Raw genomic sequence first — 26,253 nt, 5'->3', positions numbered from 1 at the left:
TCTTCTTCGTGATTCTATTAGTGTGTATTGGTGGCTCTGACCCAGTGCAGGGAAAGTTGCAAGGGTGGTTTTCTGGCCAGAGACACCAGAGGGCGATGAAAGACCCCCCCCAATCATCCCATCAACACTTGTATTACTACGAAAAGGATTTATTAAGGTCAATGAGTTACTTAGTACTGCTTTAACAAGTGTCATTGATTTGTACTACTTGCTATTTGTTTCTCTGTATGTGCTTTGCATATGGTGGCGCTAACTGAACTGAACTGAAATGCTGTTCAGACAATGAAACACATCATGTGAATTAGGCAACTGGGCAATCGTACCTGGGATTGAATGTTGGCCCCCACCTGCCCCCCTTGGTACGAGTCCCCATTGAGGGACTGCACACTCATGAACAAGTCTCCGGAGTTTGACATGTTAAAAGAGCCAGCAGAACCTGAAAAGACATGGAGGAAGTTCGGAAGAGGAGGGGACAGAAGAGGGACAGAGTTAGAAAAAGTCATGCAAAGCCAAGGGGTTAGTTAAATACTGGCGATACAAGATTGTAAACTTTCCTGATCGTACTGTGGGTTCGGAAAGTTCTCGAATATCTAATTATTTCCTTTATTATGTAGCAGTCTGTTACAAAAATCAGGTAAATGTGTCCTTTTGAAAGTAAGTGAATAATAATATATAATAACATAGGAATAAACAAGAGAGCTGTGAATACTGCTGCTGATCGTTTGGTTAAAGCTCCACGTGGCTAGGAGATATAGTAAATTGATTTGCAGGAAAGGCCCAAAGAATTGTCTTAGTCCTTTAATGTTCCCCAGCTGCCCAGATGTAAAGAAAAGCACGGTTAACCTGATTTCAACACCCGCTTCCTAATCCAATCGTGTCGAAGAAGTCTCTATATGACAGAAGACTTCGCTTGCCCTCAGCGCGGCTTAATGGCATGCACGAGGTCAACCGGACAAGAGGCAGGAAAAATTAGCGTCCACAAGAGCAAAGGGTCAATAAACCAGAGAGAGAGAGAGAGAGAAATGGAACAAGGAAACGGAAAAAAAATATATGTAAGAGGTACAGGGGGAGAGGTACTGCGGAAGCGTTTAGCGGTTACTGAGGAGCATTTGAGACCGTTTGTGAGTCGAGTCCCAAAAATGACAACGCAATACAAGTCAAGTTTTAAAAAATCCTCAATGGTGTGGTCATGTTCATATTGTAGCATTTAAGACTTTCTTATGCCAAGACCCAACCACAGTTTTCCAAGTATTCTGTGTAAATTTGAAGCTATACTAACTTTCGTCTGTGGTGGAAAAGTCCTGTTCGACAAGGAGCCTACACAAACAAGAAGAGGAAGTGGTGGCAGTCATGCATTAAGCTCAGGTTTCACGCCCACCTGCTGAATTGGGGGTGGAGGGGGAGTTGGCCTGGCTGCCGTGGGCCGACACGTTGGTTGCGTTCACCGCGGTCCTCGCTGCGTACATGTTGGCCTCCTCTTGGAACTTGCCAATGTTTTTCTTGTACCGGATTCTCTTGTTCCCAAACCAGTTGGATACCTGGACAAACAGAAATTACATAACTGTCGGCACGTAATGCATTTGCACACAGCTCTCTATGGCCAGACTTATTATAATCCATACTGTGCACTTAATGTGTGCACCATTTCAGCACTTGGGCTTGATGAGGATAATGCCATATTCTCTATTCTGACTTTATCTGCTGTCTGAAAGATGATTTCTCTTGTGCAGATAACCTTTTGTATCATCTTATCATCTTATCATTGTGGCATTTATATTTATCTCTGCAAAGCTGGAACACATGAGTGTATGAGGAAATGGGTAGACACTACCTACAATCTTGATATTTGCCGTCACTAATGTTATTAGAAAGGAGTAAAATACACACCATCCATTTTTTTTCCATCCATCCATCCATCCATCCATCCATCCATCCATCCATCCATCCATCCATCCAAAATTATATTTACTAATGCTCTCTTTCTGTGTACAGTTTCCCACCTGTGAGACGGTGATGCTGCACTTCTTGGCCAGCTCCTCTTTGGCCTCCTCGCTGGGGTAAGGGTTACTGAGGTGTGAGTAAAAGTACTCGTTTAGGATCTCTGTTGCTTGTTTGTTGAAGTTCCTCCTCTTTCGTCTGGAAAATATAAAAGAAAGAACATATTCATGATATTTCAAAGAATATTCTAAACGTGAGAGAAATGTGAATATTGTCAACATTATATTATTGCAGGCTGAAACAACAACACAATAAAAAAGAACCAAATCTTCAGATATTTTTGTCGACTAATACAAATTAAATAAACCAGATCCAAGCTCCTGATGAAAGAATTTGAATATCTTCCATTTTAAGAAAAGGTCCCCATATCATATAAACATCCTATGGTCAAGTCTGATCCTTTGAACATTCACCAAAAAGGCCCTGAAGCCATGCAATATGACGACGAGTACTCAGTTTATTACATTTCTGATTGACTACAGGTAAATGTCATTTAGATAGTATTGTCAACTAAATGAAGAGAACACTTTGTTGACTGGCACTGAACTGTAATGAAAAATAGAACCATGTCATTATTATCATTTCTTTCTTTCTTTCTTTCTTTCTTTCTTTCTTTCTTTCTTTCTTTCTTTCTTTCTTTCTTTCTTTCTTTCTTTCTTTCTTTCTTTCCTTTCCTTATGTCCTTCCTCCTTTTCTTCTTTGTTTCTTTCCTTGTTTCTTTCTTTCTTCCATGCAAAGTATTGCTACCTTCTCAAATGAGTATCGAGTTCAGATACAGTGTTTAGTGTAGATTTGTATCTGCATCGATTTTCTTTGAAAACCCAGTTCAAAGTTCTGTCTGTGATCTTTTCTTGTTGATTAGTCATTGTTTGTGCTGTTCGTCTATATATATATATTCGAAAAAGTAAAAAAAGAAAACAACATTAAAATAAAAAACTAAACTGATCTCAAATTGACTTGAACACAGATGTCCCTCCTCCCCCTCCCACAGACCTGGCGTCGAGGAAGCGTGAGCGCAGGATCATGACGGCCTCGCAGGTGCTCTGCTTCAGCTGCATCTGGATGGAGCTGAACTTGCGGTGGATGATGCTGACCATGCGCTCGATCTCTTTGGGCGAGATGGGCCGTGTTCGCGACTGCTCCCTCAGCAGGTTCATCACATGGGTGGTGAACTCATTGCACGCCTGGAAGCACACATAGACATGACTCATGCGAGGAATATAACTATCACGCCGCGCTCGACAGCTTGGGAGAGAACAAAGGGGTGAAATTAGATTGTGGCCAGCGGTCGGCTTGGTCTGGTACATGGTATATGCTCACAGCATCGCGGAGTTTGGAGTAATAAGCAGTGGGGCGGGCCGCCGTAGCCCAAACGCTAAAGCAGTTTTTCTCTTGAAAGTGGAATGTAATCTTTGAATCTGTGAAATGAAAGAACTCAACACGTCATCTACGCTGGAGGCTTTGGCCAATCACATGCTCAGCCAACCCAGTTATAAGATCAACACAGGCCACACTGAAGACATTAAGATAGCTGGCGATACAGAACAGTCTGCAAATAGAATAACAATACAGGGATGTGGATTCATGTTGAGAATGCACTTTCAGAGTGTGTCGTGTTTAATGAGGCAGGGATTTTTTTTACAGATGTGATACTAAATACAACGCTGAACTCGCAGCCAGAAGTGTAACGTAAGCAAAGAAAGTGCAACTAAGTGACGAAAACAGTGAGCATATGACCATGCACAAGACTACAATGTTGAGGAACTGGGGTTTCTAGCCATGCTGTCAATAACAAGACAAACCTTCATTTAATTTTACAGCTTTGCAGGCGCCCTTAATAATAAATACTACGTTGAGTTTAATGTGACTTGATGGTGATGAGAATATACTAGAGTCTGTTTTGCATTTTATGTCCTAAAGGTGAATGCTCTTGGCTGGTGGCTACATGGGATGTCTATTTGATGATATCACGGGTGCTACACAGTGGTTAATCCGGACACAATGGCCTATTCCTATGACTGTGGCAAGAGCCGGGATGGAGGTTTGATTTACAGACATTTACGGCCAGGTCCGTTCTCGTGCGAACACCAAGCCTCGGCAATAAGAGCAGTCTAAATGGAAGCGGCAGACGGCAGCGTGTGACACCAAACAAATGGCGCCGGTGTCACACGAGGAGGCAGCGCGGCTCACTACGCTCTGAATATTAAAGACGGCTCTTCAATAGAAACCGAAAATGTGACAAGTGAGGAGGAATCGAAAATGACAGGCAGCTTTCAGCCCCGCTCACGTTCAAGAGGTTTAAACTGTCTTCTCACTCCATCTCTCAGTCGAGCTCATTCTCCCCGCGTCTGAATCAGTCACCAGATATGACTGCATTCGGAGTCAAGGTGTCTGTTGCTTGTCAACACCAGGGTTACGTCAGTCAAAGTGATGCAGCGCCGTTCTGCTTGTACACACCGGCGGCAGCGGCGGCGGCGGTGGCGGCAGACACCACTCACTCTCTTTCTCGGAAGGTGTGCCGGAGCGGTGACACACAAATGCTCAGGTGTGTACTGACGCTGACAGTTAGCGATGGCTGGCCTTCCCCGCCGCCCGGGATGACAAAACCCGGGGAACGCCGTCGCTGCCGCCACTTCCGACGGAATGGCGAGGCGTTTACAGTGTTTGGGAACGAGCCGAGTGTGACTGAGATAATGGCTGATCGCTCGCGGGAGATGCTATCGCTGGGGAAAGTCGGATTGTGTCGAGTTGGCCTTTGAGAGCTTAAAAAATGCGGAGCCAGGGAATCATAGTCAAATATTTAGTAGAAAGTAGCTGTTTTTTTTGTTTCTTTTTCTAATATTCCGAAAATGCGGTTAATACAAATGTAGCCTTTATTGGACAAGACTGTATAGAATGAAGAGAGAGGGGAAACGCCAGGACAGGACAGGCTTTAGCTGTTTGCTTGTGAGTCGTGTTGGTCCCTAAATAAACCACTTGTTTGATTCCCCTGAACTATTCTACATTTAACCTCTTAACCCCCACTTTTATAGAGCACATTTTCTCTGTTTTGGCTTACTTGTAACGCCTCATTTGAAAGCTAAGACCAACAAAACTCATCTGATTTCACTTCTTTGTTGTGTTTTTGCTTCTTTTTTACCGTCCCTTTTTTGTGATCTTTTTGAAACGTTTTTGTAACTTCTTTGTGTCACGTTTTTTGTTGCTTTTTCATCTTCATTTACGCCTCGTTTATTGTTGCTATTTTGGCGCTTTTTTCCCCCGGCAGATTATAAATTTGGGTAATGCCTGGATAATAACTGGAGAGAATGTGCTTGTGTAGGTAGGGGTTAAAGGAACAGGCCACCGTTTTTACATACTGAGGTATGTTCTTACCTGAGCTTAGACGAGTTGATGCGCGAAGTTAGAAGCTACCAAGCTGTTCCACGTTTTCCCTATTTAAATACAGTTACGTGAAAAGTTACACGATCCAAGTAAAGTCACACAAAATTAAACATGGCCGATTTTCTAAGCGGATGAAAGGGGTACTATATTATGAGGCGTAATAATACCTTAGGAGCACTTCGACTAGACTAGGATTTCTAGTAATTGTATTTAAATAGGGAAGACATGGAACAGCTTGGTAGCTTCTAACTTCACTCCAGTTTGTAGCAATAGGAATGTGCTGGGAGAGGCTAAATGCTAACAACGTCTTTAGTCTTTGAGCACATGCACAAAGACCAGACAGTTACGCATCAACTCATCTAAGCTCAGGTAAGAACATATCTCAGTATGGAAAACGGTGGCTTGTTCCTTAAAGAGGTTAACAGCAAACTGCATATTTCTCTGACTTTGTGGAGGTGCACAGTGCCGCCCTAAGTCGCTCTCTTCATCTGTTTCTCTATGGCTCTATGGTTGACAGATGTTTTATAAGTTGTTAACCATCATACGACAATGCACAGGGTCTCAGTTACGCATAAATAATATGCACAGAACATTTTTGTGAGTCTAAAAGATAAATAATAATAAATTTTACATGAGTGAAGACCTGCTCATATTTCTCCAGCTCCGTGTGGTAGATCTGCCGGATCTGCGACAGCTTGGCCCTGTAGTCCGAGTGCTCTGCCGAGTTGTCTGCGCCCACTCCGCCGGTGGCAGCCGCCGCGGCCGCCGCAGCCGCCGACCCGCCCCCTTTCTCCGGCCCGGCCACGCCCTCTGCCAGAAGCATGTTGTCCAGTCTCATCAGCTGAGGGTCTGGAGGCTCCTCCTCCTGGGCGCCGCGAATACTGAGCACTGGAAGAGACAGAAGAGGAGAGAGGGATTCAACATAGAGGATAGGACAAAACAAGCATTGACCCGTATCCATCTTTTTTACTGTAACAGTGTTGGACTGCCACAAACAAAATTTCAACATAAGCTAAAGCAGTAGCAGTTAAAAGCAATGCAGTCTTCCTTCCTTCCTTCCTTCCTTAAGACATTGAAACAAAAAAAAATCGTCTCGTTCCAAATTTAGCACCCTCTCCAAGTTTCTCCAAATCCACACCAGAGCCTTTTCTCCCCGCAGAAATATTCACAATCCTGTCATCTTAATTTAGCGCGCCTGCGGATCCCTTTACTCCTGACAAAGAGCTGTTCCTGTAATGTTTAGAGGGTTTAAACGCACACTGCCTCGCACACACAGCCCACAGGCACCGGGCTGCACACTCCCTTCGCTCACTTCCCATCAGCCGCAAAACGACGTCTAAACGGCGCCGAGACAGGCCTGACGGAGGAGGGTTTCAAGCCCACTGTGCGTCATTGTCAACCAAAAAAGTGGGCATTGTGGTGCTTGATCGAACTTGAGCGATTATTTCAAGTTTATTTTGAGAAACGACGCGCCCAGGTGATTTGTCCAGTGACGATAGGATATAAAGGATACTGTATTAACTGCGATGGAAATCTCAATTTGAATAGTTAGTGTGTGCACTTGTTGTAAAGACTGGGATGTCCTGCTGTTTCCTGCCACCAGAAGGCTCTCTTGGTGCAACGGGATGGGAGAGCCAAAGGTGGAGGACTGAGAAGCGTTCACTGTCTTCAAGGGCAAATGCAAAGCTCAGTCACTTGAGCAACAAACAAATTCCTAATACAATTTATGACAGCCATATTAGACCAATGCCTTATATCGAATCAGCATGTAAGGTTGAACTGGCTCGTGACCTTTCCGCCGAGGTCCGGATGGATTCTTGTACACTCCGCCACTCTGCCATTTTTTTTCTCTCCAATGTTTCCATTCTATTCCGCCTCCTTCCTCTCCTCCAGCAATAACATCATCCATTCCCATCAGCCCCCCCTTCTCAACACGTGAGCAAGTGCAGCTCAAGAGAGGCAAATGTCAATGGCTATCAGACGGCTGGAAAAGGTCAGAAGTTCACATGGGGGGGGGGTTGAAGGAGGAGGTATGGGGAGGTTAGATATTTGCAAGGCATGGGCGTCTATACTGCCACGGGAGAATCTGTCTTTCACCGGTGAGAAATGATGACGCCTACAGTGGGTTCAGGAAGTGTTTAGAAACCACAGATTTATTCCTATGTTGTAATGTTGAAGTATGGTACTGACAAAGTTCATATTATTCACATCAACTATAAATACAACTCAACTACATAGACTTAAATTTCATAAGAGTTAACGATGATTAAGAGCAGGGACTGGGTTTGCAGTTATTATATAGGGTGTAAATGTATTGTTGTATGGCAATATGAGAAAACCTTGCGATATTTCATGATAACTGTCCTGAATATTGCAATATATATTATGATTATTATTGTGATATTTTACATTCCTAAACTATTCTTAACCCCCACCTTAACTGAGTGCATTTTCTCCAGTTTGACTTTACCCAAATCTCTTCTTGACAAAAAGTGTCAAAATAGCAACAGAAATTAGATGTAAACGAGGATGAAAATGCAACAAAAATTTGACAAAAAAAGCAGCAAAAAATGTGACAAAAGAACAACGGAAAAGTGATGGAAATGTGACAAAAATGTGACAAAAAAGTGACACAAACTTGTGACGAAAAAGCAGCAAAAACGCTTCAAAAGAGCAACAATAAAACCCTGAAAGGAAATGTCCAAAAAGTGACGACAATGTGGCAACAACGCAAGGTTTTGTAGGTCTTAGCGTTCAAATGAGATGTTACACAGGCCTATAGGCTGTAAGCTTTTAGATTTGGGTAATGCTGAACTGGAGAAAATGAATAATAGGTTAAAGCGGGGGTTATGAGGTTAAGCTGTGTATCATATTGGATGATACTGTTGCCATCATTTCAAAACGTGCTCCTAATGAATGGGTTTGGATGAGGACCAAACAAACCTCTTTAAATCTCCTATTTGGCTGCAACATCTCCATGGAGACGACCCGGAGACGTCCCGCTCCCAATAAAGTAACAGGTCAGGTCTTTCGGCATTTTTGCTTGCATTTCATTCCATTCATTGGGTGAAATGTTAATTTTGCGATACCATATTAAGTGCATTGCGATATACTGTGCTGGCCTACTAGTGTCTGAGCACTTCTTAAACTCACTGCGTTTGATTCTAGAGAAAGAGTGGCACGTTCCTCGACTGGGGAGAAGTCTAATGAGCCCGAGCTTGATTTATTCATCTAGCGGCGAGTCCCCGGGTGCACAACTAAAAGCATGAAATGGATTAAATAAATACAATTAATAAGGAAAATCAGACAATTCAGTGCGCCGGTGGCATAATTACCCTGAACCGCAGCCATCAGCTTTTATTTATTTGTGTAGGGTAATGGCAATGAAATCGATTGGACCTTCCATGCCAGTCCGAGCGCTCATTGTGAACTCTGCAACCGACGCCTATACATTACCATAATAACCTGACAGACCAAAGTGCCCCCTATTACTATTCATCTGCTCATACACGCTAGCATAACACCGGCTTTGATGAAAAAAAAAAAAAAAAACACTTTCCCTGCTCTATTGTTGCAACAGACAAGCTCATGCGGGCTTCTCTTACAGCGTAGACACTCACAGATTAGTATCTATAAAAGGAAGACGGCCATCATCTCATCTTGATCATTACTGACAGGCTTAATTGAACAATGAGAGGACGCTTCTCCCCCCCCCCCCCTTTGTCGCTTCCTCCCTCCTCCATCCTTCCCTCTTGCCTTTTTGAACAATTTATCGGCAAAAAATGTGGTCCAAAAAAAAAACTGAATACATTTCCCTGCGCTTCAATAATGAATGGACATCTAAGAACACGCTCTTGTTTGCTTATTGGGAAGATTAATTTTGCGTGTTACTTCCTTAAGGGCTGGCTGATGCCCATAGCTGCTGCCTGCTGTTTGCAGACAACAGGAGTGTAAATAAACATGACGATTAAGCCACCCACTCATCGAAGGAGGAATCAAGGTGCACACACGCGCGCCGACACAATGCAAGGCAGCCAGGCGTGTGCACAGATAGGCAGGGAACCGCGCATTGGCAGGATACCCCGAGCACCCAGCCTGGCGCCCTGCGAGTGCTTTAAATGAAAACATGTTTAATTAATGATGTTGAAGTATTCTGTCACAATTAGGGAGATTTACGGACAAACAAGGCAGCGGTGATATCCCTGACAGCCCCGATGAAAGTTTAGCCCTCCTGCCTCTGACTGGCAGCTCGCAGGCTGAGCTGGACTGGATCCATTTGCCGTCAATACAGTAATGCAATCCACTGTGCGGCAGTAGCTGCACTAGCCCCAGCCCCGGCGGTGTGTCCTTCCTGTCGCCGGCGTCCACATCACATGACCCCTGAGAGGGCCAAGCAGCGGCTGCACTCCCTATTGATTGTGTGGGCACACGTCATCTAGGATTTCAGCAGTTAATAAATCAGGCCTGCTCCGACAGCGGCGTGTGTGCCGGCGTGCGAGTGTGTATGGGGGGCCTGTCAGGGAGCAGTCAGCGCGAGTGAAAGCGACAGCCACATGATAATGTAACATCACCACCATTCATCCCTGCCACGCAGCATTCTCCGACAAAACAACAACAACCCAGGAACCTGAGAAAGAAAAAAAAGCAGTGTGATTTACAGCAGACATGACAAGTATCAGTAAAACAAGAGCCTCCCAGCGCCTTCACAGGGGCCCCGGCTTCCAGTCCTCATCTGCATGTAAGGAGCAGGCTTTCAGTTCACCGTGACCCAAACAGTCGAGCTACAGCAAGGCCATAACCATTACAACAACACATGAGCATTATTATAGTGGTAGATCCAATTTCATTTAGGTGCCCATTTCTGGTGAATGGAGTTTAGACTGTAATGACATCATTATGACATTTCTAATCACAGCTCACAATAAAACCAGCACCATCAAATCTATTGTTATATTCTCAGACACGCTATGTGCAGCTGCGAGTAAAACACTACAGATTTTAGCTACAACCTGACATATTAGTATTAAACAACAAAAAAACTAAAACACAATGCGGCTAAACAATGATTTAAGCTTTACTGCATCAATTCAGAAACAAATAGCACGAAATAATCAGAAAGGAATAGCATGCTTATGTGAATGTTCTATTCTAAGCTTAATTTAAAAAGTAAAAAAAAAGGGCATGGGCGGCACATGCTGACAGCAGGAAGCCAGATTTGTGTCATATATATCCAAACTCTGGGGAAACTTTGTGCGTCCCAAAACGTTTCCTTCCATCAGCGGATAATGGGCCGCTGTAGCGCCCCAACACACAAGGGCATAGCCATAAACCTGCTTCAAAACAGCTTTATGTTTTTTATCAGGCTCTGCAAATATTACGTGAGGAAAGAGCGCGCCGTGTTGTAAGCGACGGGGATTCGCGAGGGAGGGAGGTGGGGGGGGGGGTGGTTGTACACCAAGGACAAGGAGAAAAACACCAAAGGAATACAGGAGGGACATGGGAGCCGCACGACATGTGGATGGCTCAGGCGGCAGCGGGGAGAGTGATGGAGGCAGAATGAAAGGCGAAAAATAGAAGTGGAATGGGAAAGCGAGGTGTCAATTAAAAAAATGAACCCGGGTGCATTTGGGCGGTGACAGCTGGTGGGAGACGAGCTGACAGGCTTCACATTAGGCGGATTTGGTGGCCGCTCCCCTCGTCCCCTCCTTCTCCTCCCGCTCTCTCCGGCTTCTTCTCCACTGGCGACTTTCTCATGCGGCCGCGGCGGCGAAGAAAGCCCAGGCAAGGAGGAACTCAGCTTGGTGTTTTTCAGAACAAGTTCCCCCCGCAGCTACTCCTAATAACGGTAATTATCGTCATCATTGGAGGCTTAAGCAGGCCAGTTTGCGGCCCGAGGGTCTGGCCTGATAATGAGGCAAAGCCAGCGCCAGAGGAGAAGACCATTCCGAGCACCGCCCCACCACCAACGCACAGCAATCCCCCGGTTCAAAAGCTTCATTAAAATGATTCATTATTCAAAATAGGCAATACATTAGCCCCTGGCTGTCAGTCTTTCTTAAGGTGTCCTAAAAATATATACGTCTTTGTGATTGAATAAAACTCCAGCATCGCCTGTACAATTTCACTAGCTCCAGGCAGCAGCAGCGGTGGGACTGTGGAGGAAGTCATGAGCCGGCAGTGAAGAGAGATATTTAGTGTTCATGTGGAAAGGAACCAAAATAACACATCACAAAGGAGGGACATAATTAGAGGATACAATAATTAACTGAAAAGCATCATAAAAATCATTAATTTTTGAATAATGTGTAGTTTGGAAGCAAAATTACAGGACATTTCCTTCACTGTTTGTAAAGTGTAGCATCCATTTTTTTGTAATAGATATAAGTTTATGAGCAGGTTTTACAGCATTCAGGGTCACTTTTCAGGGCCACTTTCACACTATGCCTTCACTACTTGTCTACTATTTTTGAGCGAGTTTTAAGATTCATAATTAGATTTTCACAAATCAATACACTGGAGGAGGAGAAAACTACTACTATCAAGTACCGAGTCTTTAACGTACTGTGATTAAAATACCATATGTAAAGGATCTGTTGTTATTCTCAAGTTTAGAAATCCTTTGAAGCATAGATTTCAGCTGTTTCAAGATAATTCATAGCCCATAGAGTCCACTAAATGGACACAGCTGGGCATTTCTGTACGCGGACCAAGAGAAAAGGATGATTCTCGAAACGTTGGCCGTCCCAGTACAGTAAGTGTCCAGCTGTGTCCGTTTAGTGGACCGTTAGAAATGCTGACCCCGCCAATACTCGTAGCAGAAATATATTGTGCATGTTATATGTCATAGGATAATGAAGGGGGGAAACAGAGTGCCCAAACGATAATCATAGGAAAATAAATTCATCTGAGCTTAACAACATTTCCACAGCCTGTTAAACCAAATGACTGTACTTTCCCCTAATAGAGCCACTGGCAGATGACAGGCTTAGCGTTGTTGTCCCGTGCAACAGTTGGCGGGGACGTGATGTGTGAAGCTTTCCGGAGAGGGGGGGGGGAGGCTGGGGAAGAGGAGGAGGAGGAGACGGTCGATGGTCCATGACAGTTAGCACGCCGCCTGGCCCTATACACGCGCCCCCACTGCACCGGGACAAGCCCGGAGAACACAAGGTCCAGCTCGTAGCACGCCGCTCCTCCTCCGCCGCTGCTCCCCGCGCTGTGTGTTCCTGAGCATGGCACGTTTCATAAGGCGCCGCTCTTTGACTGCTGACGAGTTTATGCTGTGGTAATTAACAGTAATTAATCCTTAATTACAGCAATTAGCAGAGTCGCAGTAAATTAAGCCACATCTGGAAGCGGGGGAGAAGGCGAGTGGGGTATGTGTGTGTGTGTGTGTGGGGGGGGTGTTGTGTATGGAGATTGTTTGGGGCTACATGGGACGCGTGGCCGGTGGCGTATCCTTGGCTTTCGGGACGCTGCGTTGGGATATGGGGGTTAGAGCGGAGGCCGCGGGACGGGGGCGAAGGATGAGGGCAATGCAATACGGGGTCGGTTTGGGGACTAAGTGGTTCTGTCGGAGAAAGGGTCCCTTAAGCTACTATGCAAGGACAGCCACCATATGGCAGAGACAATAGCGCCCGTGGTTCTGCCTGGCTGTGCACGGCTATACTCCACAACACGCTTTTCACACCGCAAAGCTGGATTACGGATAGAAGAAAATAGACACACACACACACACACAAAACACAAAACAGGGGAGCTTGTTATCCCTTTTAAATCATGTAACCATTAAAAAATAAAAAAAAACAAAGTTGTGAGTGTAGCCTCCACTCAGCTGATCATTGCACGGCGTTTCCATACTTTCCATACTGTAAATATTCTGAGCTATCATTTTGAGCCATAAAAGGTCACATGCTAAAATCCTGCCCCATCCTCTGCTATTAACAAGACGTTACATAGATCTCCCCATGATGCATTGGCCTCCGCTGGGAGCAGCAGGTTTGCCGATGACAGTGCCTCTCTTGTAGGGCTCAAGTGGTCAGTGAGTGCTTTGAATGGCATGATAATGATGTTAGCTATATGCCCAAGCCTTTTCTCTAAATAGATATGATCCTATTGTCTTGTCTAAATATAGAAGTGGGCTAAAGTAAGCATCTATAAACGCAGTCTCCAAGCGGGTCAGCGATACGTGAGCGGAACGGAGGTATAGGCTTTTAAACAGGCATCTAATTCAATTGTGAGCCTCCTCAAGCCTAATAGTCATCCTTATAGCAACCATATAGGTATAGATTTGTCAAAAGGGGAACGAGGTGGCCCAACCACAACGCCAACTTTTCCCATTTCAACACGCAGGCAAACCACACAGCTCACTTCCCGGGGGCCCGTCACAAGTTCAGATCACACAGCGCAGCAACCACATAAAGCACTTGGTGTAGTCCCATGACACATGAAAATAAAGGGAGAGACAGACTTTGCACAGATGCGGAAAAGTAGACAATTATTCTGCCTCTTAATGCATTTTCTAAAGCGAACCGATTTGATGTGATTTACTGCCAGAGAGAACGACAGAAGCGTTTACCACAGCAGTCAACCACAAGGCAAAGCTTCCTTTCTCACATGGGAAACTCTGGGCCAGGATCCTAAAACAGTCAGATACAGATATGTGACAGTACAGTGTGTGCATATAATAATGAAATAAATTTAAAACGTAACGCAAAAATCTATTTTTATGCACTGATCCTTGAGAGTCCAGCGTACTCCCGCCCGCCCAGGTTCAGAGTTGCGGTGCAGAAGTTGGCAGCTCCTAATGTTTGATAGTGTATGAGGTGCCATTAATATTGTAACACTTGAGAGACTTGCTCCAGCAGGAAATATTGTCTCCCCGCACATTTATCAGCGAGCTCCCCATCAGCTCGCGGAGAGTCAAACTGCCGCTGCCTTTTTGTTTTTGCTGCGTGTGCACTTTGTTTGGACGCCGTCACGGCCACAGAATTCCCACCGAGTCCCCGCTGTTTTGCCAAGCCCGGGCCGCCGCTCCGGAGAGACTCGGGCAATTCCGGATCCGTGTCCATTAGAGTTGTGTTTTATTCATTCCGAGATATTCCCAGGTCACGCGTCAGGCTTTTAACCTCCGCGCGGTGCCAGGCAGGTGGCGGCTTTGGCTTCGGACTCAAAAACGGTAGAAGGCGGGAACACAAATGGAGCGCTTTAAATGACAGATGAAGGTAGTTTCTTATGCATAATGGTGCCTCTACTGACAAGACTAGAGCGAACGCAGCGCTGATGCAAATTACACCTGACTAATGCTCACTATGAGAAGACGCAGCTCCTTGCTCGACAATAGCAGAACATTACTGTGGTGTTTTATGTATGACAATCAGTAGGTAAAGAGGTTAGCTTAGGATACAGGGCAAAGAGCTGTGGATTAAAGACATGATTCTTTGGATCAGGGGAGAAAAAATAGCAGAACACTCCCTTCATGACAGATCATATTTGTCATTGCATGCAGTTACTGTATAAACTAGTATTTGGTCCAGGTTTCAGCCTAGGTGCCATTTTTAACACAGTATTTGTGTAATCAACTAGAACTTAATTTATATGGTACACTCTGATCACATCACTTTTAAGTGTTACTCCTTTTATTGACTGTTATATGGGTGAGGAATAGCATACCTCTTCTATGACTGATGACGGACTGGAAATTGAACTTTGGAAATTTATAGCACAAGCTAAATGGCTATTTTTTTGTCACCACTCCTACTATTCCATTATGGCTGACACATATTATGAAATTATATATATATATATTAAAAAAAAGATAAAACACCAAGATATTGACAATGTTTGATCAAAATCCACAAATGAAAAACTTCCAGTGCCTTTCATGTGCCTAAACCCACTCATATCCCAATCTGATGAATACAATAGTGCTGTGTTATTATGCATGACTATCCGCATAGAGATGAGGTTAGCTTAGGACAAAGCGCTTTAACAATGGCACCCAGCGTAGGCAGACAGGAAAAAAAGATTTTCAAAAAAAAAGCGTGCAGTCGGGTGATTGGAGCTAGCTAGTCCAGGCCCGTCTAAGTGGTCCGGGCCCACCACACGATAACGCCTGAGTCATTAATCACGCGCCGCCGGGACGGTCCCACAGTAGCACAATAGTGGGTCAGACGGCGCTCCTGCTGTCAATCAAACCCCGCAGTACAGCGTGTGGGGCCGAGGCAGGGCTGAGGCAGGCTGAGCGTCAGCGAGCTGTGATGGGAATGTGTCACCAAACGCTTCCAACTTCAAAGCACATGTGTAATAAGAGCAGATCGGAGAAATTAATGGGTTTAACGCAAACACCAGAGTGCTGGTGCTGAATGGGGTTTACATGAAACAGCATCTCGGCTCATCCAGAGGGAATAAGAGAAGCTGCATTTTGTGGCCTTAATAGAGACACGACTACCATTTGTAAAAGAAAGAAAACTAAAGACACGAAGCTGATATAGCATGCACAGCCCCTTGGCATCAAGATTATAAATAGTTCAGGGCTTTTTTCAGAAGCTTTGAGAATCACATACAGTCTGTGCCAGTTGCATTTACACACAGAATTCATATTTCCATTTTCAGAATAAAAAATAACCAGCATAATGTAAGAAGAGTGATTTTAACATAAGAAAAAGATGTCCATTGATAAACTGTTTTGATATATACAGTAGTACAATAAGATCTGGGGTGGCCCATATGCCAAAACAATGAATATCACAATTTTGTTCCAAGATTTGATCAAGATTCATATTCACTTAAATCCCCCAGTCACTCTCTCTGAACATGGAGAGATTGACTGATAGAGGTGGGTGGCAAAAGGGTGGCCATTTAAGTGAAGGGAAAAGACTGTTTCCTGTCTGTGTTATATTCCTATTGAGACTTAGCCGTGCCTCGCTGAAATATATTTAAACGGTACGTGGCAGAAATCACAATCACTTACGACATGTTAAAAACTTTACTAATGATGTAAACACTTCGCCAGGGGAGACTTCAGTGCTTAAGTGTTTTAGCCTAAAAGCTAAAGGCTAATGCTACTTTAATGCTAACATGTAGAAGAAAATAGCACCACCATCAGAATTTTTTTTTCATAAAACACATTCGGTTTTGAACTAAGTAACTTGTTAACCTTGATAAATCCTTTTTGTAGTCCCTCTGGGGGTATTACGAGTGTAAATGGGATGATTGGGGGCTCTTTCATCTCCCCCCGTTATCTCTGTCCAGAAAACCACCCTTGCAACTTCCCTGCCTCCAGGTCAGAGGCACAATACACACTAATAGAATCACGAAGAAGACGCTAACAGGCTAACGGGCAAAGCTAACTGCGGGCTGGTGCCACTTTTGCAGTATTTACAGCCAAGCTTGAGCGGAAAAAAAAAAAAAGATCTCCATTGTCTCATTGAGTAAAAAAGTAAGTAAAGAAAAACGTAACATGCTGTGACACCTGTTTATAGCCTCTAGGGGCATGAGTTACTTAGTTCTGCTTCAAGTTTTCTTGTCTTGTAAATCTTATGTCATTTAAATTTTACGTCGAATGTTTACAGGAAGTAGTCTTTACCCTATAGTGGCTAACAGGAAGTTATTGGAGTATTAAACTGAACACCAAAATGGCAACATATAATCAATATAAATCAAAAGAACTTGGAGAAGAAATACTGCATTTTTGGCATTATACGGAAGAGAACAAAACATTTCGATATTATATTTCAAATCCTACTTTAAGAAAATTTTAAAACTCTAAGCATGTCTCCGAATAACATTGTCCTGTGTCATCCATTCTGCGGATGAAATCTTGGTGCGCTGATGTGTCCACTTTTAAAAAACCTCCGCGGGTTGAATCTGGGTCATTGTCGTCTAAAAGGGGGCTGAAGGAGCATTAAAGGACAGGCCTGCACAGTGGAGAGACGTAACAGGACACACACGCAGCAGCCACCTCGACTCCCCCAGCTCCCCTCTGAGTACACCCCCCACCCCCCCACTCTACGGCGGGACGAGAAAACGCACCGCGCGGTAATATTAATCCTGAGACACCACATCCCCTGATCCTCTGCAGGTGGTTGACATTTCAGTTCCACTAACATCAGCTCTTTCTCCTGCACAGACAGCTGGGGGAAATAGCAAAAGATGCATAAAACAGAGCTTTACATTTTACGCCGATTTAATTTTCTTGTAGTCTAATTGTCTGGCGCTCGTAAATCAAGTGAGGAGGGCCGCTTTGGTTGCGAGCCAGTGGTATTTGGATTGGGGAAGAGAGAGAAAAAAAAAAAAGGACAGACAGAGAGGCAGGGGAGGCAGGAGCGGGAAAGCTCAACAGTCGGATCGCCGTAGCCATGGAAACAGCGTCAAACGTTCCAGAGGGATTCACCCAGAGACCACCTTTATCGTTTCGACAAAGCAGGGCTCGGATCAGAATGCTAAATTACAGGCGGTGCGTTTAATGCTCTGGCAGAGGTATGGGCTTCCTAATAATCTGAAAATAGTCTATGAAACTGTGTAACAGGGGCTTTTTTGGCAATCAAAATGTTGTGGAACTATTTCTTCTGGACCAAAAAAAAGGAAGATTTTATTCATCTTCAGTGTTCTTGAGGTGACCTATAATCAGGATTACTTTTAAAAATACTTTCCAACCGTTTAACCAACCAACCTGTGGAAAAGGATTAGATAGACCGCCATGAATAAGAGTCCATCCAAGTAGCCTTCATCAACAAAATGATGAAAATACTATCATCTTGAATATGTTTACTTTTATCGTTACTTTAACGCATGATAAAAGTCACCATTTTTCATTGGACAACCATCAAACATCCGATAATATTTAATTTATGGAAAAGCAGTGTCTAGCTCTAGCGCAGTTTCCCGAAGCTAATACGATAATACTTGTTTTATTCTTATATGTGCATACCAACAAGATTCCCCAGTATTTGTTTATTTGTTTACTAAACTTAAAGGCCCTGTACATGATTTTCTTCTATATATTAGTACAACAGAATTTGTCCTCCTTCAGTATATTCTAAACTCAGTCATCTTTAGAAAAGTATAATATAAAGCATTCTTTCTGAACTTGTAGGCTAGTTACACTATACAAATTCATCCCAGTGAAGAATGTGTAGGAATGAGTGAAGACACAAGTATAAATAAAGTATAAACACAATAAAAATCAGGTACAGGGCCTTTAAGGCAAAGTTTGGAGTCCTGTAGTTCACTTTCAGAGTGTAATTCAGTAACCTGCTCTTTTTGAGCATAAGGTCAAAAACCCAGTGATACATGTTGCCTTATTAAAGAAACAGATTGCCAGCACAGATCAGGTTTTTAGACAGTTGCAACTGAATCCATAGGAGCCCATCTGTCAGTCACAGAAACAGACGAGGCTACAAACTAGGGCTGTGCAATTAGTCACATTTGTATCTCATTGTGATCAAATCTATACCCGATCAGAATTTTTGGCACTTTTTTTGACAGGTCTTCAGTGACAGCTCATTGCCTGGAGTTTGGAGGATCAAAAACAACATTGTGTTAAAATCAATCAGTATTCCTTAGTTTATGTATTATTTATGTATTAGCTTATATACCACAGGCCAACGCAACAATGTCAGTACCGGCGAAGTTTAAAAACGCGTAGAAATGTGCAAGAGTTCAGCCAAGCACTTTTCCAAAGTAGAGCGGCCCCTGCACGCCACGGCCCCCTGGGTGATCCTATTCCGACGGTCAGCCTCTTCCACACCTGCATCCCCCAGCTGGACCTATACCCCCCCCCCTCCACACACTGCACCCCTCCAAATACCCCTCCAACCACCACCACCCCACCATCACCACAGTGCGCTCCACTCCCCAGCTGCCGGCCCGCTATTTATAGAGCGTGTTTCATTTCCACACCTGCAGGGAGCCCGGAGTTGTCACCGCTGGGTCCCCTCTCTCTCTCTCTCTCTCTCTCTCTCTCTTCCTTTCTCTCTCTCTCTCTCTCTCTCTCTCTGGAATACTGCATGGGAATGAAAATGCACCTTGCTGATGCTGGAACTTATTCTTGTCACTCGCTCTTCCCCCAGCGCACTCGCATGGTTCTGTTGTCGGGAGGATGTGTGGTGCAAAGAGGTGTGCGCCGCAAAGATAACACGGGGAGCAATGGGAAGCCGTGTCGATACGCTTTGCAAAAAAATATATACATAGTCACAAATTTAGACTTGATGATTTTTGCATGCTTGGATATTTCTGCACGGACATCACTTCGTTGCGAAAGCTGATTAAACACGTTTGGCCATTTTACGCCATCAACGCGATAAAAGTCCCCATTTCCCCTACGTTTCCTTGTCATGTTTTGGGTGGATGGTAGTGGGCGCGGGATCCAGTCAGCGGATTACATTATCAGTCTGACCTAGTTGCCAGCTCTCTCCGGAGACCTGAGGAAGCCAGGCTTTCTGCACAAGCCTTCCGCCGCTGCAGCACGCACACGGTGTAACTTTAATTTATCAGGGGGAAGAGGAGGGAGAAATGTGACAGGTTGACAGTTCTCTTTGCCTGCCACTCTGAGCGGTGCCTCTCCTCCCCGCAGCGTCGAGTTAAGGGTCCTGGCTGTACAACACTGAATTACCCAGAGAGACTTAGGACTCATCGGTGGAGTCTGTTTAGGAAGGGTTAGCTTTGGGAAAAAGACAAGATGGAAATACAGAATCCATTCCATATTGTACTTTTTTTTATACAATGTATTAATATGATATTCACAGCTTTATTACTAAGTTGGTCAGTTTGAAAAGGATATAATACTGTCCTATATCATAACATAACAAGATTGTATGTGAGCTTACCTGTAAAGCAGCCCAAAATTAGGCCTACCTCACACTTACTTACTTACTTACTTACTTACTTACTTACTTACTTACTTACTTACTTACTTACTTACTCACTCACTAACTTTACTGGTAGTTTCCATTCACTTAATAATACAATATGTAGATTTCACTCACACAGGAAAGAAATAACTCTTGGATGTTTTACTAATAGATATAGATGCATGTAAAATCCCCATTGATTCAACAATGAGATGTGATTAGATTACAGACTGTAGCACGATACAAGACAATTCCAAATACTTGGAAAATATGGCTAAATTCTTCTATAACTTTGTATTTAATATGTATAAAGTGTCAGATAAATGATCAAATTACAAGTGAATGTTTTAACTCGAGTTACCGACACAGCTGATTAGTTTCCATTATCCTTTTAAATTTAAAGGGGGTGTTATTCAAAATCGACTTTTTAAAGCTTTCCACACACACTGTTGCTCTCCCATCAAAAACATATCTGGACCTGTGTTTCGACCCACTCTCACATCTTTGAGTAATCTTTGAATCTTGTCCAATGGCGCTACGGCAGCAGCTCCCCAAAAAAGATCCTCCTCAGGACCTACATATCCAGGAAATGCTTTCCTCACCTCTCCATCTAAAAAGTAAAAACACTTACCATAGCTTCACTGCTGAGCTGCACTGACTTTTCTTATATCTTATTGGCTTACAAGAAGATTGTGTGAAAACCTGGAAGTGAAGCTACAGGATGTTGTCAATTTTAAAGACATATTGACGGCGAGCTGCTGTGCGCTTGATATTGCTAATGGAAGTCTCACAATGCCTATAATGACCATTGCGTTGCTACTACTGCTCAAACATTGGATAAAACGTTCATAAATCAATAATAAAGTCACACTGCTCCGTTGGAGAGTAATTATGTTGGAAATAAGGAACGCAGCATCCGCTCTCCATACAGGACTTTTTCAATGGTGACACGTACGACATCGGCCCAGCGCACAATTAGTCCCATTGCTGCTATAGTCAAAAGGAAACGTCTAATTTTCAAGAAACAATACGCCGCACAAAAGAGCCCGAGACACAAAGCGTACTGCGAAAATCCAATGATGAAATAGTAGTGGGGGAAAAAAAAAAGACCCGATGAATATGCGCTGAGGAGGTGATGTAAAAATAAGTAAGCGGATTCAATCCAATCCAATGTGAAAATCCAATATGTCAGAATAGCAAAGTATAACTGGACTAATTTTAACTGTTATCGCCAACATGGATTACTCCGACTGTCACTTTTAATTTCGTGTCCCGGCGTCAAAAATCAACATGATCGACAAGCGAACACGAGATATATCGGTATAGCATATAGGCGTAATTTTTGGGCCATGCCTGTTCCCCTGTTTGGGACTGGAAAAAGCCAATATGTTTTGGAAGGGGGGGGGGGGTGGTTGGGGTAAAGGGAGGGGTGTAGATGTGCGTCTGCCAGATTAAGCCCCGGTCTGTGCCAAGGTTATAAACAGGCTGTTATCAGGCTTCCAAACAGAATAATCCTCCCTGTATCAGCGCCCAAACATATGGGGCCACACAATACAGCAGGCGCCCCTGACAGACACCCCTTTTTAATTACACGGAGGGGAGGGGGAGGGGGGGGTGCGTGATGGTGGGCGGGGGACACGACCCGCCATGCTCCCAGCCTCGGCTTTTGGCCCATCGCACACTTTGGAAGTACACACTGTAGAAAACAGATACAGTAGCTCACAGAGTGCTTAGTTCAGGTGAGTGGTTAAAGTTGCAAATGATCTCACAACTATTTGCTATGATGATTAACAAGGAAGTGAAGCCCACTCTTTTCCAGTACCATTATGAAGCGCAAAGCATCAAACAACAGCCAATCTATGTCATTCTGCCCCACGGCGAATTCAAATGTCGCACCATCCGGAGAAGAAATAAACCCCTCGATCTTTTATATACTGCCTACAGATTTTAAAGTCTTGTTCAATAAAGTTTAAATGTCACAGAGGTGTAATAACATTGGCTCACGTAAACGACAGCCGCAGAAACGCTATGCAAAAACGGCGTCCCCTCTTCCGCGCGTGCCATAAAGTTTTATTTGGCGGAATCGGCCAATAAACGGGCGCTTTGAAGGTTGTCAATGGGGAGTAATTGGTCCATTTTACGCAAGTGATCATATTTCTCTCAAGGCTCTCTGTTTCTGGGAACCAAAAGACTTGACAGGAGCGGGTGCGCAACGGATTCAGAAAGTTTTCAGACCTCTTTTACTTATTTGTACTCTGCTATACCGCTATTACTACTATTCAATTATTTCTATAAATAAATAGAGGGGTGTGAATGTTTCCAGTTAAACTTTAATACACTACAGGTATAAGTGACAGTACCAGATGAATATGCAGCTCCCTGGCCTGTTCTCCAGTCAGTGATACACCAAGAAAAAAAACAACAACAGAGAGCGTTTGGCAGCAGGAGAAGCCATTTCACGCACACGGCAGCAGTGGCAGACGAGCGCGGGGAGAGAGAGAGAGAGAGAGAGCAGGCCCCTAATGACGTCCAATCTTCTCTGTCACGCCGCGCTGGACACTCACCGGGGCAAAAATCGAGCGGCGCCTCAAAGTGCTGCTAACCGCCTTCTGAGGACTCTCCGCTCATGCACACTGTGATTCTAAAACACAGGTCGGTTTGCGAGAGCGCCGCGCTCTCTTACGGCAATTAAAGTTTAAAGGCTTCATGTAAACAAATACAGACTCGGAGCGACTTGAAGGTTAATGCTGGGCTATATACTATACTACCGCTACTTTACCTGCGAAGGGTAGAGGGATGTGGAGAGGATTTGTGAGTTTCAAATCCAGTGACAGTTTCATCACAGCTTAAAGGTAGGATTTGTAGGAATTTAAGTAGTATTTCATAAACAATATCGTATGATGCTTTAAATATACTGTATGACAGGTTTAGGCAGCGCAGCTTTGTTGTAATCTTTGGAGCGCCATTTTTAGAAAAAGAAGTGCCCATGTTTCATACCCTGCCTGTAAAGCCAGGCGCCCCACTTTAAATGATCAATAATTTGTGGGGAAATACAGTATTTAAAGTGCAGGTTTTAACGCTTTTGGAAAAAAATGACTTATTTAGATCGATAACATCTGTTGTAAGTAATAATTTGCATTTTATTTCAGAGAAGCAGTAGTTTAATGAAGTTATTTTTATTAGAAGTTTTAAGCTGCTGACAGGAAGTGACATAGATAGAGGTAAAGTGTCACAGCAGTTTGAGTCATTTCCCATTGAAGCAACATGGTTGGTATGGCAACATTTTAAAGCAGAATTAAGTAACTCATGCCCCTAGAGGCCATAAGTACCACTGCAGGTGTCGTAGCATGTTGCGTTTTTTCACTCATTAATTGTCCCTGAGAGTAAATACTACGCTGACGGAAAAGACAAAGGGATATTGCACATCCAGTTACACAATGGAGATTTTTTTTTTCACTTGGCTGTAAATACTGTTTAAGTGGTGCTGGCCCGGAGTTAGCTTTGCCCGTTAGCCTGTTAGCTTCTTCTTCGTGATTCCATTGGTGTGTATTGGTGGCTCCGACCCGGTGCAGGGAAGTTGCAATTGTGGTTTTCTGGCCAGAGACACCAGGAGGAGATGAAAGACCCCCCAATCATCTCATTGACACTTGTATTACCCCCTGACGGACTACAAAAAGGTTTATTATGGTAAACAAGTTACTTAGTACTGTTTTAAAATTGCCTTTATCTACATCACTTCCTGTTCGTGTCTAATAAGGAAGTTAAACTATAAACATCACAAAAAATGGTCAAACTAAGAAAGCTGGACACAATTTTTAGCAAAAGGTTAAATATATTTGTATTAAGTATGATTTAGCAAAAAATGTGTCTAATGGGTCAAATGCACTTTAAAACTAAGAACTAAACTAGAACAAATATTTATATTCAAAACTGCCACACAAGCAAACAGGCACTTTCACTACAATATAGGTCTGACAAATTGAACTCTTGTTATCTTAAATATATAAGTATAAGAAAAGTACAAGTATATGAAAAATGCCAAGAAATATAAAAATACAACAGCTCTGTAGCATGAGATAAGCTCCAAGCACAGTCGTGGTAATCAACACTAATATGCCTATAGCATGCATCTTAAAGGCCCAAAATGCAACAGAATGTAAAAGAATTTTGCTGGGGACAGACTCGCACCACAATTAAAATTGAGAGGACGGTTGTCGCATAATTCTAAACAGGAATAAACAATAAAGCTCTAAATTTAGCCGCGCGCTCCATGCTAGCACCATGTAAACAAGCAGCGCCTGTCAATCATCTCTTCCCATGCAATTACAAAACAACGGCAGGACCTCCAATAAGAATATGCGACAGTCTGAACAAGTCCAAACATTACATTTTGATGACGCTATTTTAGCTTACTTGGAGCCATTTTTCCCTATTAGTTATTTTAGTTTAAAGCGTGTGTCTTTGGCGTTGTTCTTTCGACATCCCCATCGTGTAAATCACTCGTCAAACCAAAGCAAAGCGGTAACCCTTCAGAAAATAAAAAGCCACACGTCTATGTTCCACCATAGACATTTTCCCTTTGAGATCTGAGGGCCGTTTTGTCTACAAGCTCTTCAAACTATCCGCTTCTGAAGTCGCTGGGTCTTTGATTACTGCAGCGCAAGAAAGCCAAGTGGTAGCATGTAGCATAACACTGCCGACTGGAGCTGTGATCCTTCTAATTATTTACAAATTGCTTTTGTTATTTTGCGCTTTGAATCGAATGGGATCAGAGGGAAGCCAGGGTTAAAGGATGTTTGCGGCTGTCGTCGGGTCTCCGCTGGCGACTTGATTTGATTTCACAGCTGGAGAAGCATTTGGTAAGGAAATATCCGCTGTAACTCAGGGTGTCAGGGGCTATCCTGAGTCCTGAAAATAATCATCAAACACGATAAGACTGCTTTGGAGCGGCACAGCCTCAACTGAAGGGAACACATAGATGAATGGACAAACAGCATGTTCCCTCCTGCCTATTCTGCTATAGAAGTAGAAAAAAACAAGCGCTCTATGTAAATTTCCGGGATGCAGAGTCTGTTCAGTTTCGATTACCGGTGAGCTCTTAACCAGTGGCTGTATTTCAACATATAGTAGATTTAATAAAAGAGACGTTCTTCAGAAATAACTATAACTTAAAAAAAACGTAGAATTATTAACTCAAGACAATTTCTAGATGTGTATGCGGAAAATTACATTTATTTGCCCTTAATTCTGTTAGATCCAGGGCCGGTCATAGCCAATTTGGTTCCCTAGGCAAGATTTTAATTTTGCGCCCACAATTTTATTATGATCATCTATTAATTAAAAAAAAAATCTGAACATGTGTGAAACGTGCACACAAAAGTTTGGAGGAGGAACCTCTGCTTCTGAAGTAAATGTACGAATTTTCACCGCGTGGCCCCCCGGAGGCGTAGAAGCACCAGGCGGGGGTCATTTGAAAGCTTGAAATTTAGTTTTGAACAAAAAATACCTAAGTCTCTATCACTGTCGGTTCCAAATCAGCCATGTTGTAGGTGGCAGGAGCATGGACCTCCCGGGATTAAAAAATGTAAGCACAATTCAGCGCCCCCTCCAGCAGATGGCACGTTAGGCAGCCGCCTGGGTTGCCTATGCCCAGAGCCGGTGTTGGTTAGATCTCAGATGGTACTTCATCTTCTTTTTAGCATTATTAGCACTACTCTCCCCTTTATATCACCAGATTTCAATAGACCCCAGGTACCAGCGGACATGGACAGACTCAATGAAACATAATTTAATACGGCACAATTGTTCAAGTATTACAAAACAGGCTAAAAATAAGGAAAAATGTAAATAAATATACTAAATATTGAGCACATAATTGTATTGTTTATCTGACATTTATTGAACGATAAGTCGATATAGTGATTTTCGTGACAGGCCTAGAGTCGGATGTGGTTGATTTACGTTCAATAGATAATTTTTTATATATTGATCGTCTCAAGGGTCACTGGGTAAAGCGGTCCATGTG

At 43.5% G+C, this 26,253-nt stretch overlaps 1 protein-coding gene across 5 annotated transcripts in view; it reads right to left on the bottom strand.

Annotated features, from left to right (window-relative positions):
• The window catches only part of pbx1a (pre-B-cell leukemia homeobox 1a), a 59,752-nt gene that overhangs the window by 6,225 nt on the left and 27,274 nt on the right, over window positions 1–26,253 (bottom strand). For 2 of the 5 annotated variants that reach the window (XM_079568673.1, XM_079568674.1), the window contains exons 4-8: window positions 6,011–6,267; window positions 2,992–3,182; window positions 2,001–2,136; window positions 1,379–1,538; window positions 324–436 (exon numbers count right to left, since the gene is read on the bottom strand). In XM_079568673.1, the coding sequence (XP_079424799.1) occupies window positions 324–436; window positions 1,379–1,538; window positions 2,001–2,136; window positions 2,992–3,182; window positions 6,011–6,267 (857 nt within the window). The remainder of the gene's footprint in view (window positions 1–323; window positions 437–1,378; window positions 1,539–2,000; window positions 2,137–2,991; window positions 3,183–6,010; window positions 6,268–26,253) is intronic. The other 3 variants (XM_079568675.1, XM_079568676.1, XM_079568677.1) reach the window with 3 other exon arrangements.

The sequence above is a fragment of the Gobius niger genome (assembly GCF_951799975.1).
Source record: "Gobius niger genome assembly, chromosome: 13".
Lineage (NCBI taxonomy): Eukaryota > Metazoa > Chordata > Actinopteri > Gobiiformes > Gobiidae > Gobius > Gobius niger.
This window is presented reverse-complemented; position numbering and strand designations above follow the sequence as displayed.